Source organism: Macadamia integrifolia, chromosome 11 (assembly GCF_013358625.1).
Source record: "Macadamia integrifolia cultivar HAES 741 chromosome 11, SCU_Mint_v3, whole genome shotgun sequence".
Lineage (NCBI taxonomy): Eukaryota > Viridiplantae > Streptophyta > Magnoliopsida > Proteales > Proteaceae > Macadamia > Macadamia integrifolia.
In genome coordinates this window covers 21,976,604-21,988,454 of record NC_056567.1, presented here as the reverse complement: position 1 = coordinate 21,988,454, position 11,851 = coordinate 21,976,604, and the positions used below count along the sequence as shown (strand labels likewise).

General features: G+C 38.0%; 3 protein-coding genes across 8 annotated transcripts in view; 1 reads left to right on the top strand and 2 right to left on the bottom strand.

Annotated features, from left to right (window-relative positions):
• Nucleotides 1–1,493: 1,493 nt before the first annotated feature.
• On the top strand, nucleotides 1,494–4,924 carry LOC122094332 (30S ribosomal protein S5, chloroplastic). The gene is made up of 2 exons (XM_042665098.1): nucleotides 1,494–2,382; nucleotides 4,390–4,924. Exons 1-2 carry the CDS (start codon nucleotides 1,685–1,687, stop codon nucleotides 4,637–4,639), a joined length of 948 nt encoding a protein of 315 aa, XP_042521032.1. The 5' UTR covers nucleotides 1,494–1,684; the 3' UTR covers nucleotides 4,640–4,924.
• A 377-nt stretch (nucleotides 4,925–5,301) lies between these two features.
• LOC122092994 (leucine-rich repeat extensin-like protein 4) lies at nucleotides 5,302–6,631 on the bottom strand. Its single transcript, XM_042663276.1, has one exon. The coding sequence runs from the start codon at nucleotides 6,629–6,631 to the stop codon at nucleotides 5,492–5,494; it is 1,140 nt and encodes a 379-aa protein (XP_042519210.1). The 3' UTR covers nucleotides 5,302–5,491.
• Nucleotides 6,632–10,169: 3,538 nt separating this feature from the next.
• LOC122094120 (transcriptional corepressor LEUNIG-like) overlaps nucleotides 10,170–11,851 on the bottom strand; it is a 29,388-nt gene continuing 27,706 nt past the window's right edge. For all 6 annotated transcript variants that reach the window (XM_042664808.1, XM_042664804.1, XM_042664807.1 and 3 more), the window contains 3 exons: nucleotides 11,544–11,660; nucleotides 11,237–11,437; nucleotides 10,170–10,781 (listed from right to left, as the gene is read on the bottom strand). In XM_042664808.1, coding sequence (XP_042520742.1) covers nucleotides 10,635–10,781; nucleotides 11,237–11,437; nucleotides 11,544–11,660 — 465 coding nt within the window. In that variant the 3' untranslated portion in view covers nucleotides 10,170–10,634. The remainder of the gene's footprint in view (nucleotides 10,782–11,236; nucleotides 11,438–11,543; nucleotides 11,661–11,851) is intronic.

Genomic DNA, 11,851 nt, shown 5'->3' with positions numbered 1-11,851 from the left:
AAAAAAATTACACATTGTTGTTGCACATGTTTACTAGGAGGGGGATCATGTGTGGTCATTTATTTGGGTTAATGAGTATGAACATGGATTACATGCAGACTCATGGCATCCATACACATCTCCATGTGGCAACTCATAGTCGAGTTATATGTCGTTGTTTCCTATTGCAAAATCTTTCTATTCATGTGGTCCTTATTTTAACATGTGTTCTTATTCACAAAAATATGCAAATTTTATTATGTAATTTCATATTAAAGACGTAGAGAAAAATTTGTAACCTCATTATGTATATATATCAGTTAATGATGCATTTTTCATAATTACCGTTATTCTAGTCTAGTATTCTGATATGTGGTAAATGTCATTTTTCTTTTTGTGAATAAAAAATAAATTCCAAAAGAAGGAGAATTATATACAAACCCTTAGGGATCAGGGAAAAGGGAGGGGGTGAAGCAAAAGAAATATAACCACACCTATCAAGTAAGAAAGGGGGAGAATGGAATTAGATAAACCCTAGGAAACAACAATGAGTATGTTACTTGGGGGATCCCTTATATGATGATGGGAAAGCAGAGGCAACTTAGAACTTAGAAAAAAAAAAAGATACATTTCTAAATTATATTAAAGGATATAGTTTTGGAGATCCATCTCCGAAGCTTAAATTCTATCTGAATGTGATTGATAGCATAGAAGGCAAACTTACTGATAATGTCACAAATGGAGCTACCACTGAATGTCATTTTAATCCAAATCCATTCTCTCATAAGGAGAAGAACATGTCTCTTGGTGGACCAACAACTGCGAAGGGCATGCTTCTAGACTAAAGAAGCGAAAGGATAAGAGAAGAAGAGAGGGTTGACATCTTTGATGTTATTACAACAGAGGTCAAAGGTAGGGAAAAAGAAGGTACATCAAACAATGAAGGAATGACGGAGAATGTGGCCTTTAAACCAAACAACTTACCTCCAGAAAACATAGAAGCCTCTAGCTCTAACAAAATCCAACGCAAAGGGAGATGCCATTTTTTTAAGTATGGTAGTTATATAAGTGGCATTTCATAATTATATCTCCTATTATTGATCAGTGATGCTATATTAGAAGTAATGATACTTTTGTAAATATGTAAGTGAAAATGACATTTTACTAAATGAGAAAAGAATTCGTTCACGTCTTTATATTTAAAACATAAGAGGTGACAAAAAGACCATCCTATCCCCTGGCTGAATGCTTATTCACTTTCTTTGGTTGATCCCATGTTTAGTTGCATGATGGAAGTGATTCCATTAAAGTGTCTGGCAAAAAGTATTCTGTTTTTTCTTCCCCTGCACCGGAAACACTTTTTTTAACCAAGTTACCACTTACCAATCGCCAATCTACTACTTGTTACTCCTTGAGCTGAATCATAAATACTTGCACAGCCTAGGATGGGTTTGGGGTCTCTGGGTGGAGAAAGACCCGGGCTGACCGGCTAAGAGAATGGGTTTTGGGACTGTTGGGTTCCATTTCCATACAAAAGAAATCCAGTTGTTCAGATAAGCCTACCAGTCCCAGAGAAGAGAGAGAGAGAGAGAGAGAGAGAGAGAGAGAGAGAGAGAAGGCAACGGAACAGAAGCGATTTCACATCACCATTTATTGAGCTTCTCTTCTTCAACCCAGAAGCAGAAGTAAACTTCAAATAAGAAGAATGGCTTCCTCTGCTACTGCTCTATCTTCTTTCACCTCGCTTTCTTTCCGTACAACTATTCCGACCTCTCACTTCAAACTATCCCCTGAACTCCTCCTACCCACCAGTTTCTGCTGTAGCAAAATTAAAACCCTACAAACATTTTCCCTCTCATTTCTTCCCAAACCCCGAAAATTCATGCCCTCACAAGCTAAATCCGACGACATCGACACCACCTTCTTCGATGAATTTAACCCAGAAGAAGAAATTGCTTTCGAACCTGTAGAGCCTCCCGAAGGCTACGTGCCTCCTCCGGCCTTCGACGAGGGTGTTCCCGAGACGGAAGAAGAGATCGCAGCGGCCTATGAGGAGATGTACGGACCAGCCTACAGTGGCGTTAGTGTGCTTGGTAATGACATCTATGTCATGGACTCCAAGATAAAGAAGAGTACTGGGTTTGGGTCGAAGACGAAGAAGGAGAAGGTCAGGGATGGGCTCGAGGAAAGAGTGGTTCAGGTGAGGAGAGTGACAAAGGTGGTCAAGGGTGGGAAGCAATTGCACTTCAGGGCTATTGTTGTGGTGGGTGACAAGCAGGGTCAGGTTGGGGTTGGTGTCGGTAAAGCTAAGGAGGTTATTGGGGCGGTTCAGAAGTCCGCTACCAATGCCAGGAGGAATCTAATCACCGTGCCTATGACCAAGTATAAGACATTCCCTCACAGGTAAAGGAAACCAGCCAACTCTTCTCTAATCTATTTGTCAATTGGGACTCCGTTCTAGGTTCTCGTCAAACAAATCCTTGCATCATGAATTTAAAATGGGGTCAGTTATGGACATTACTGGCAGTTTTGGTTGGGAAGAAAAAGATAAATTAACCTGAAAGGCCAAATTTGATTCTTTTAATGCCCAAAACAAACTAATTAACAACAGCCAGTCTTTGATTGCTTTCTCTGTGGTGAGGGGTATTTTTTTGTTTTAGTTATCTGAGTTTAAAGTGATTATCAACATTGTAATCAGTGATCAGTTAGTTGGGTGGGAAGAGAGGCTGGTTGTGTGTCTCCTGTGTTCTGTTTAAATGGTCCTTTGTGAAATTGGGAAACAGTTTCCTAGTTAAAGGATGTACAGTGCAGCGTCTGGCTCACATTATGCATGAATCAATAATGTCTCTGCTTCCATGGATTCTTGGTAGAGCTTTTCTCAACCTTTTCCATTTATTTGGCTGGCAAACAAAGTGGGGCAGGGGAGAATACCCCTAACTAAACCTTTTGCCAATGGCAGTATGTGAACAGTTCATACAATATATGGATATGCTGATTTATCCAAATGTGACATCTGAATATAAATGATGATCGAATTGTTATATCAATCAGTTTTCATCACGTTTTCTTGATTTTGTGAGCTACCTTGGTTCTGACCGAAGGAGAAGAAGTATGATTTAAATAAATTGATTGGTTACTAACATCGGCAAAAGAAGATGAACAAGAATAAAACATACTACAGGTAGACAGAACAGAAAGAAGCTTTGGTTATGATTTTCGGAGGCTAATTATTTGGTTTTTTTTTTTGGAGTCGAAAGAAGAGGTTTAAGGGGGAACTTTAAATTGCTAAAAGATCCTAATTGAGTAACAGATGGGGTTGCACTTGGAGAGTTTTGTGTCTAATGGCGTTGTGTTTATCTGATGGAAGTATGGAAAGACTGAAAGGACCTACTTGTGAAAGAATAGATACACGATATCCCCCCCCCCATGGTCCCACACAAAAAAAGTGAGCGAATCGAGGGATATGTGGGATTATATGAATTTTAGGTTCTGTGAGTCAAAGGGATTAGAGCTGTGAGATACCTATTTTTATTCATTTTCGATTGGGGAATTTGTGGGGGGACAAGTGATAGTGTGAGCTGTAAGGTTTGGAATAGCAGTGAACATTCTTAGAGATTTATGGATGGAGAGTACATAGTTATAGGATATTCATCAGAAATTGGACAAGGGGTTGGGTTGGGAGAGCTGCAAATACAAGTGACTGGATTAAGGAGGGTCTATGGGGGCACATTTAAGATGCAAAGTGTGAGAATGAAAGCATCTTTTGTTTTCTGTCCATTTCACTGTGGGAGAACCAGAAACTGGCATGATTGATATGTGTAAGAAAAAAGTTTTAACTACTAATTCTCACCTGTAAGATTGGATCAGTGTGCAGCTCATTATATGTTCTTTCCCAACAGCAATGCACCTGGAGATGTACTGGATTAGATGGAATTCTTCAAATTCATTGTGGACTAATGAATCTACCCAATTTGTCAGATAATGCACCTGGATATTTGTACATGAATTCGAATCCTTTTTTATTTATGAAATTGCTTAGCCTTTTTTCCTTCTTAATCCTATTGTGAAATATTATGTACCAAGAACTATCTTCCAGTGGACTTCTCCACACTCATTTCCTATTTCTTCTCTGATCGAACCATGTATAATTGTCGTGTATAGCTTAACTTCCATTAGTCCCCTTTTGAGATTTATCTTTTCTTGTTCTCAGTCCTTAGCTTCTGGGAAACTACTACCCTCCATCTAAGGGTTCTACGTTCTATTGTTTCACTGTCATCATCTGTCTGCAAAGATTTTAGCTTTTCTGTATTGAATGGAAATCCTGATGAGAAAATAACTTTTTTTCTTGTCATTTAGTTTATCTAAATAAGTTAAAATTTATATCATGTTTTCTATGCTAATGAATGACAGGTCCGATGGGGATTTTGGAGCAGCAAAGGTGATGCTAAGACCTGCTTCACCAGGTACTGGAGTGATTGCCGGGGGTGCAGTTAGGATTGTTTTAGAAATGGCAGGTGTTGAGAATGCTTTGGGCAAACAAATAAGGAGTAAAAATGCCCTTAACAATGCAAGAGCAACTGTTGTTGCTATACAGAAGATGAGACAGTTTAGTGATGTTGCTCGTCAACGTGGAATCCCCATGGAAGAACTCTGGAAGTGAAGCGACTGGTGCAAGTGACTGTTTTTAATTAGATTCTATTCCTGAACCATTTTCTGTGTACTTCTTTACTGGCAAGAACTTTGTAATTTGTTTTTGCTAATGAATTTGTAATCTTTCTTTTGAGAAAAACTAATGAAAGATTAGTATATATCAAACTTGACCATTGTTGGACACAAAGTTACAGGTGAACATGATGGAGGCAGCATCTCAAAGATGGGAGACAGGAGGTGGTCTTGATTTACTCCCTTCAATCCAAATAAGATTTGTCTTGGTCTTTGTTATCAACTACCCTTGCAAATCCCATCTGTCGAGAGCCCAAGTTGGATGCTTATGATATTCATTTGGCTATCATTTGTGTACTGCATGAGCCAACTTTGAAAAGATGCTTTAAACCCATTATTTATTTCAGTTTCTAGGAATTATATGTTGTTAATCCTTCTATAGGGTTGGATATAGCATGCCTCTGTGGCCAAGAAAAAAATAAAAAATATGTCGGTTGACATGGAATCACATGCACTTTAAAAAGTAAAATAGTGATCTGGGATCAACCAATTGGATTGATTCCTAGGCTATCATAGGATCATCTCATTGGCTTGATTCCTGGGGTATGTCATACCTATAAAGCAGGGGACAAAAGCCCCTCTTTCAAGGGCCAAGCCAATTTCAGCATTACTTCACTGGAGAGCCCTGAGGCCTCTTGCCACAATCTACTTGGGTACATAATTTATTAGCAAATAGTCAGTATTATACATTGAAATATTTTTCACAAATCTATCTTTTTGGACACACAAGCTACAGGACTAAAAGTGACCAGAAGGTGAAATCAAAGGTGTTGCAGCAGCAGTAGCAGCGCTACCAGCACAGTGATTCAAAGCAGTCAACTGGGTGAACTGCATCACAGGCCTTCTTGCTCCTCTGGAATGGTTTCTCTGGTAAGCAGTTCCGGCGGTCATCAAATACAATACCTCTTGATGTCAGGTTCTGGCAGGGCCCCTCCTCTTCACAGAAGAAGTTATAGGAGAAGGTGAAGTTCATCAAACTTGGTAATACGCAAACACCGGCTGGTACAGTACCAGTCATCATGTTATGGGCAAGATTCAGCTGCTCCAAATGTGCCAATCCTGCGATACTGTAAGGTATGGGACCAACTAAATTGTTAAAACTCACATCCAATACTCTCAGCTTGTAGAGGAAGCCTACCTCTGGAGGCATACACCCTGACAAGTTGGTGTTGATCATTAACAGCTCTTCTAGACTATCTGCCAACTTTGCTATGTTAGGTGGAATGCATCCCCCTAAGTTGTTGTTGGCAAACACTATCACAGATGCTGTACTCCCCGTTAAATTGGATGGGATTACTGAGGTCAAGCGGTTGTTATTGACGAAAATTGCATCGATGGCTTTATTGAAGAGTTCAGAAGGCAGTGGTCCCTCAAACTCGTTGTAACGGAGATCAAGGTACATCAGAGAAGGGAGGGAGAGTACCACCAGTGGGAAAAGGCCAACAAATCTGTTATTGCTGAGGTCTAACTCATAGAGCAGAGTGAGGTTGGCTAATGTTGATGGGAGAATTCCACAGAAGCGGTTACTGTTGAGGTGCAGTAGTGCAAGGTCAGAAAGAAGTCCGAGTTCGTCTGGAAGGATGCCTGCAATATCACCATGGTTGAGATCGATGCCAGCAACAACTTGGACATGGGGATCATGGGGAGAGGGTGCGCAGTATACACATGTGTAGTTACACACCAATGGACCAACCCAGTTGGAGGTGAGGTTGTTGGGGTCGGAGTAGATTACAAGCTTCCATGCTTGCAAAGCTATGTAGGCTTGGTGAAGTGGGTTTGTTGAGTGGTGGCGGTGGTGGTGATGGTGAAAAGTGGGGGAGTTGGTTAATTTTGATTTACCAAGGAGAGTATCAAATAGGCAACATAAGTGTAATAGTAGGAGGATTAATGAAGTTGCAGTGGAGGAGAAAAAAGGAGATGATGAAGCCATTGCTGCTAAGTACCTGAGGTGGTTATAGAAGGTTTTGAGCTTAGAGAGTTGTAGGCGGCCCCTCTCCTTTGTTGTTCACTTTCATGGCCTTGTACATTAGATGAGGAAATCTACTAGATATATATAGAACATTTGTTGGGTCCCAGCTGTGGAGCCTCCTTTGTCTACATGGCAACAGACATGTAGAGAGAGAGAGGTCTAGGTTTTCATAATCTCTATCCAGAATCTAGATTCCTACACATCAATAATCATTCCATATTTCCAATTTATAAACAATACTAAATCACCTAAGAATTGTTTCTGTTTACCAAATTACCCACTCAATTTTTCTCTTAATTAAATTACCCAAAAAATGTTAAAAAAAAAAAAATGTGTGCTAGTATTCACTGTTTCACTCCATGGTAGCTCTATGGTAGCCTCTCACTTTGTGTATATTTTTCACATTTTACCCCCAAAGGTTGCCGTAACAATTGTTTGAAGGTGTTGTTAATCGTGCGTACATGGGTATGGTAGATGGTCATACCCAATGCACAAAGCTCCTGCCTTTGTGAGGTCTGGGAAGAGTTATAATGGATGTAGCTGTAGCCTTACCCCTGCTTTGTAGAGAGGTCCTTAAGTGTGCCATAATAACCTAACACCAACAACAATCAATGTAGAATGAAGGCCAGATGCCAAGAACCTTCTCATCAATTGTCTGATATAAGAAACTGTGATGGTGTAAGGAGGTTGATCTATACAAAAGCAAAGAAAGATTTACATAGAAACAATATTGCCAAATAAACTTTGGATAGGTATAGGTTGGTGAGAAGGGAAGGCGATGCGCAGGACAAGGACTTCCCTCCTTCCATGTTTTTGTGTTGCCGTGGTTGGTTTAAAAGTGGAGAGAGCAGTAAGAGTGGGAGGAGAGTGATCATTTCTTCAATATTAAGGGATATGAAATTTTTTTCAACTATCAAAATCGTAGAAAAGTTGCAGATTCCATTGAAGGTCTCCTTCATGAATGGTTAGTTTCATGAGCAAGAGGGATATATATGGATGGCTTCCTTAGTTCTCTCAGAAATTACCTAAGGAAACTTCACCTCTCCTTCATTTGACTAATTGAGATAAAGATGTACCCACCACAAGATTTTACCAACTCCAAATATGATGAACTCCTGAAATGAAATGCTTCAATTCTTTTACCAGAAATTACAGTAACAAGAATCATTACAAGTGGGAATGTTCCTACAAGTTCACATTTTTTCAAATTTAAAGAAAAAAAAAAAAGAGGAGCGTATATCTACTAATCATCAATTAAATCCTTGCAGACTGCCCACTACTAAAAAAAAAACTATGCAATGCACAGAAATTGAGAAGATATTACAACAAAAACAAAATGAGTCGTAGGAAAAGAATTTTCTATAAAGTAATAAGGGGCAATGAATGCTCCCTGGTTGTTTACAGAAGGCCAATGAGTGGGTATACATGGACGTCAATGGAGGTTGGGGGCATTATTTTTCCACTTTCAATGTTTGACATAGAGTCACGCAACTAGAGAGCATTCTTTTCCCCAATAATACAGTTAAATTGGGGCAAGAGATCACTACCTAGTTAGTTGTTTGGCCTCTGCATCAGCGCGAGGGCCAATAAGTAAGTGTGTGTATGTCTACTTCTAAATATGTAAGTCCAAATTAAAATTTAACAATATACAAAGAGAAGAATAAAGCAAACTTTAAATTAGACAATTAAATATGTGAATCAAAGTGCAAAAAAACATTTACACCAAAATGAACCACATTAACACTATAAATTCACAATTAGCAAAAAAGAAAAAGAAAAAAAGAAGATGTAGGTCCCATGGTATGTGAAGGACAATTGAAGCACCCATGTTTGGCCAGCCAACTAGGAAAATCCGAACCTCTAAGTGGGAAGAGGGGACCATGCATTGGTCATGCGTAAACTTTGGGCTCCAATTCCATTGTAAGGCACACTTTGTTTTAGTCATCTTATTTTGTATTTTTAATGGTTCTTTTTATTTTTTTTTTTCAAAATTATGTCTTTTTTTTTTTTTTTACTTTATTTTGACATCTGGAAGAGTTGTTTCAGACTAGAACTTAGGATATAAGGGTAGGTAAGGGCCGTACTTATATGTCAATGAACTTAAGGCCCTATGACTTGCTATGTGGAAAATAAAGTTGATATTTCACTAGAATACAAGCCACTAAGCCCCTCAAATTTTATAAAGATCTAAAAAGAGAGTTTAAGAGGAAATATTGATTAAAATGAATCTTAATAAAATGAAAATGAACCCCATTCCATATTTTTCTTTTCCTTTGGAAAATTGCTCAACATCTTCACTTGTGCCATGTGGAAAAAGGAAATGACAATTTTGATTGTTAGATATGTACAATTTGTTCTAGCTAGATTGCCAAAATGCAGATTAAATTCAAATCAAGTATCTTATTTTATGGGAAAAAGACATTATATTACTTTGTTACCTTGTTGCCTGTTGATGTAGAAAATACACAGACATAAAAGGTATGAAAAGACCATGCTACCCCCCACCTTGCAGGACGCTAAATATGCTCCTACACGTTGGCATATGTTTGCACCAGTAGAATAGTGTTCTCTTACCCATATTTTATTTAATAAGTTGTCAAATCCTTCATTGATAAACTCTTTAAGAATCTGTCCTGACAAAGTGGGATGAATCCTGACAGATTTTTATAAAAGAGGAAATTGCAGAGATATGACCATAGTTAGCAAATTCGGATTCGGGAATTATTCGGACGGAGAATTATTCGGAATAATTCGGACGATTAATTTAAGGATTCGGTCAAAAAAGCGGTCAAAAAATCTTATTGGGGTTTTTAAAAAAAAAAAATTTGTTTTTTTATTTTTTTATTTTTTATTTTTGGTTTTTTTTTTTAAATAATGTTTAAATGGACCGAATAATTCGGTTTAATTCGGATTCGGTCCGAATTATTCGCGATTTATATTCATTTTGGAAAAAGTCGCGAATTTTAAAGAATTTTATTTTTCATTCGGATTCGGTCCGAATTTTTGATAAAATTCGGAAAAATTCGGTTCGGCCGAATAATTCGCGAATTATTCGGCCGAATTGATAACTATGGATATGACATGACAAATGACAAAGTTTCCCATGAAGTAGAATGTTGCCACTTAAATAGCCTTCCTAGAAACATCTAAAATGGTGAAAATTGTCTTTGCATCAACAATGTATAGAGGAATTGATCCAGATAATAGATTATTCCCAATATATAATGAAACTAATTAGACAAGAAAGGAAGTGGACCGTGCCAGTCGTTAGAGATCAAATCAATACAACATCCTTGGAAGAATTCTAAAAAATTAGGAACCATGAGCCAAGGATTGAAGTTGCTGTGAAGATATCTAAAAAATTAGGAACCACGAGTCTACTGGCCCAAAAAATAATAATAATAATAATAATAATAACACTAATAAAAGCCATTAAGGACACTAGACAATTTCATTCCATTTTGGGCACCATCGGAGATCCATATATATTCACAACTGCTTTAAACTATATGACACTAGAAAATTTCATTCCATTCACAATATGCAGCCAAGTCTGTAATTTTCTTTTCACATATGTACATGTTTTCATCCCTAGTCCTGTTTTCAAATCTAGCATTTCATGTAAGTAACTACAATTGAATGTGTATTAGAATGTGATCCAGGATGGCATATTCAACAGGGTTCAACATATTCTATTCCCTGCACTAAATTCCAGATGATTTAGGTCTCAGTTTGATATTCTGCTCTCGTTCGTTACCAAAAAATTGACTTTCTTTCAAACTGTTGTGGTCGAAGATATTCAGCAAGACATCTGGTTCATTTTCTCAATTACAAAAATTTCCACCCAACTATTTCCTTCCCTGACCATGGTGTGCTCCAGGAATACTTGGCTTGAAAACAAATTTATGCTACCTCCTTTCAAAGCTGCTGAAACACCCAGTAGACACAAAAAAGAAACAAACTCTCATTTCCATAACTTCACACAACCGTCAAGGCTAGCTGAGGCGACCATTTCAGTACAAAGCGAGTTTGTTAATGCAGTAATCACCCCATCATGAGCTGGAAATGACCTTGCTTTACAAGTTGACATTGGATTCCATAATTCCAGGGACTGCAGCAAGTTAGTACCATTAGATCCCACCAGACAATTAGAGGATAACATGAAAAAACATATCCACTGAAAATGACACCAATGCTGCAAATTTGTAGATTTGATCCCCAACCCCCCTACTCCAAAAAATAAAAATAAAAAAATAAAAGAAAAGGAAAAAGAAAAACATGGACCCAAACAACTACCTCTCCAAGACTTGAGACTTGAGCAAATGTCAATGGATTTATTGTAAGAAAAACATGTAAAACACCAATTATTCTAAGCAGCATAGAAATGGTCAGTCCGCCAACACGGATGTTGATTGAGGCCGAAAATGTTAAATACAACTCTTAGCTGATCAACTACTGATAACAGAAACTCAGGGAAGTGATTTAAATTAAACTTCAAAGCAACAGACAAGGTAACAAAAATAGAATTTCAAAGCAACAGGATATTGATCTTAAGAAACAGCATACCTGATAACCACCAATAAGCAAAAGTAGGGAATATCGTGGATGGAAGGTGCAGGATTTGAACTTGTTATCACTTGAACACAGTTCATGCACACATTCTCCACCTGATAAAGCTGACCAGACACGAATGCGGTCTTCACTAACAGAAGCGATATACTTCCCGCTTTTGTCCCAGCAGATTGATTGTACTTCCTTGATGTGCCCCTAAATGGAATGTTCTTTTCCAGTAAGTGCGTATAAAATTTTCATGCAGATGGACTCACACAACTGCAGTACTATCATTACTCTGTAAGTAAATAAAAAAACAGACCTTCAAGTTGAACTGTACACTTCCAGTCTCAACATCAAGTACGTTGATGGTATTCCCAGAAGCAGCAGCTAGAAGTTGACCAACTTGGGGTTGGAATCTGACTTGTGTCATACCACCCTGATACATACACATGGGGTTAAGGTGAGGAAACAGAATCATTCTCTCAACAGAATGGATATTGTTTGGCTGAAGTAACATAAGTGCTTTTTAGAATCCATATAATTGTTCCTGTAACCCTGGAAAAAAGCTGACTTTTAACACTATGGAGAACAGATGTTTAGGATAAAAATGGGGAAACTTTTTTTTTT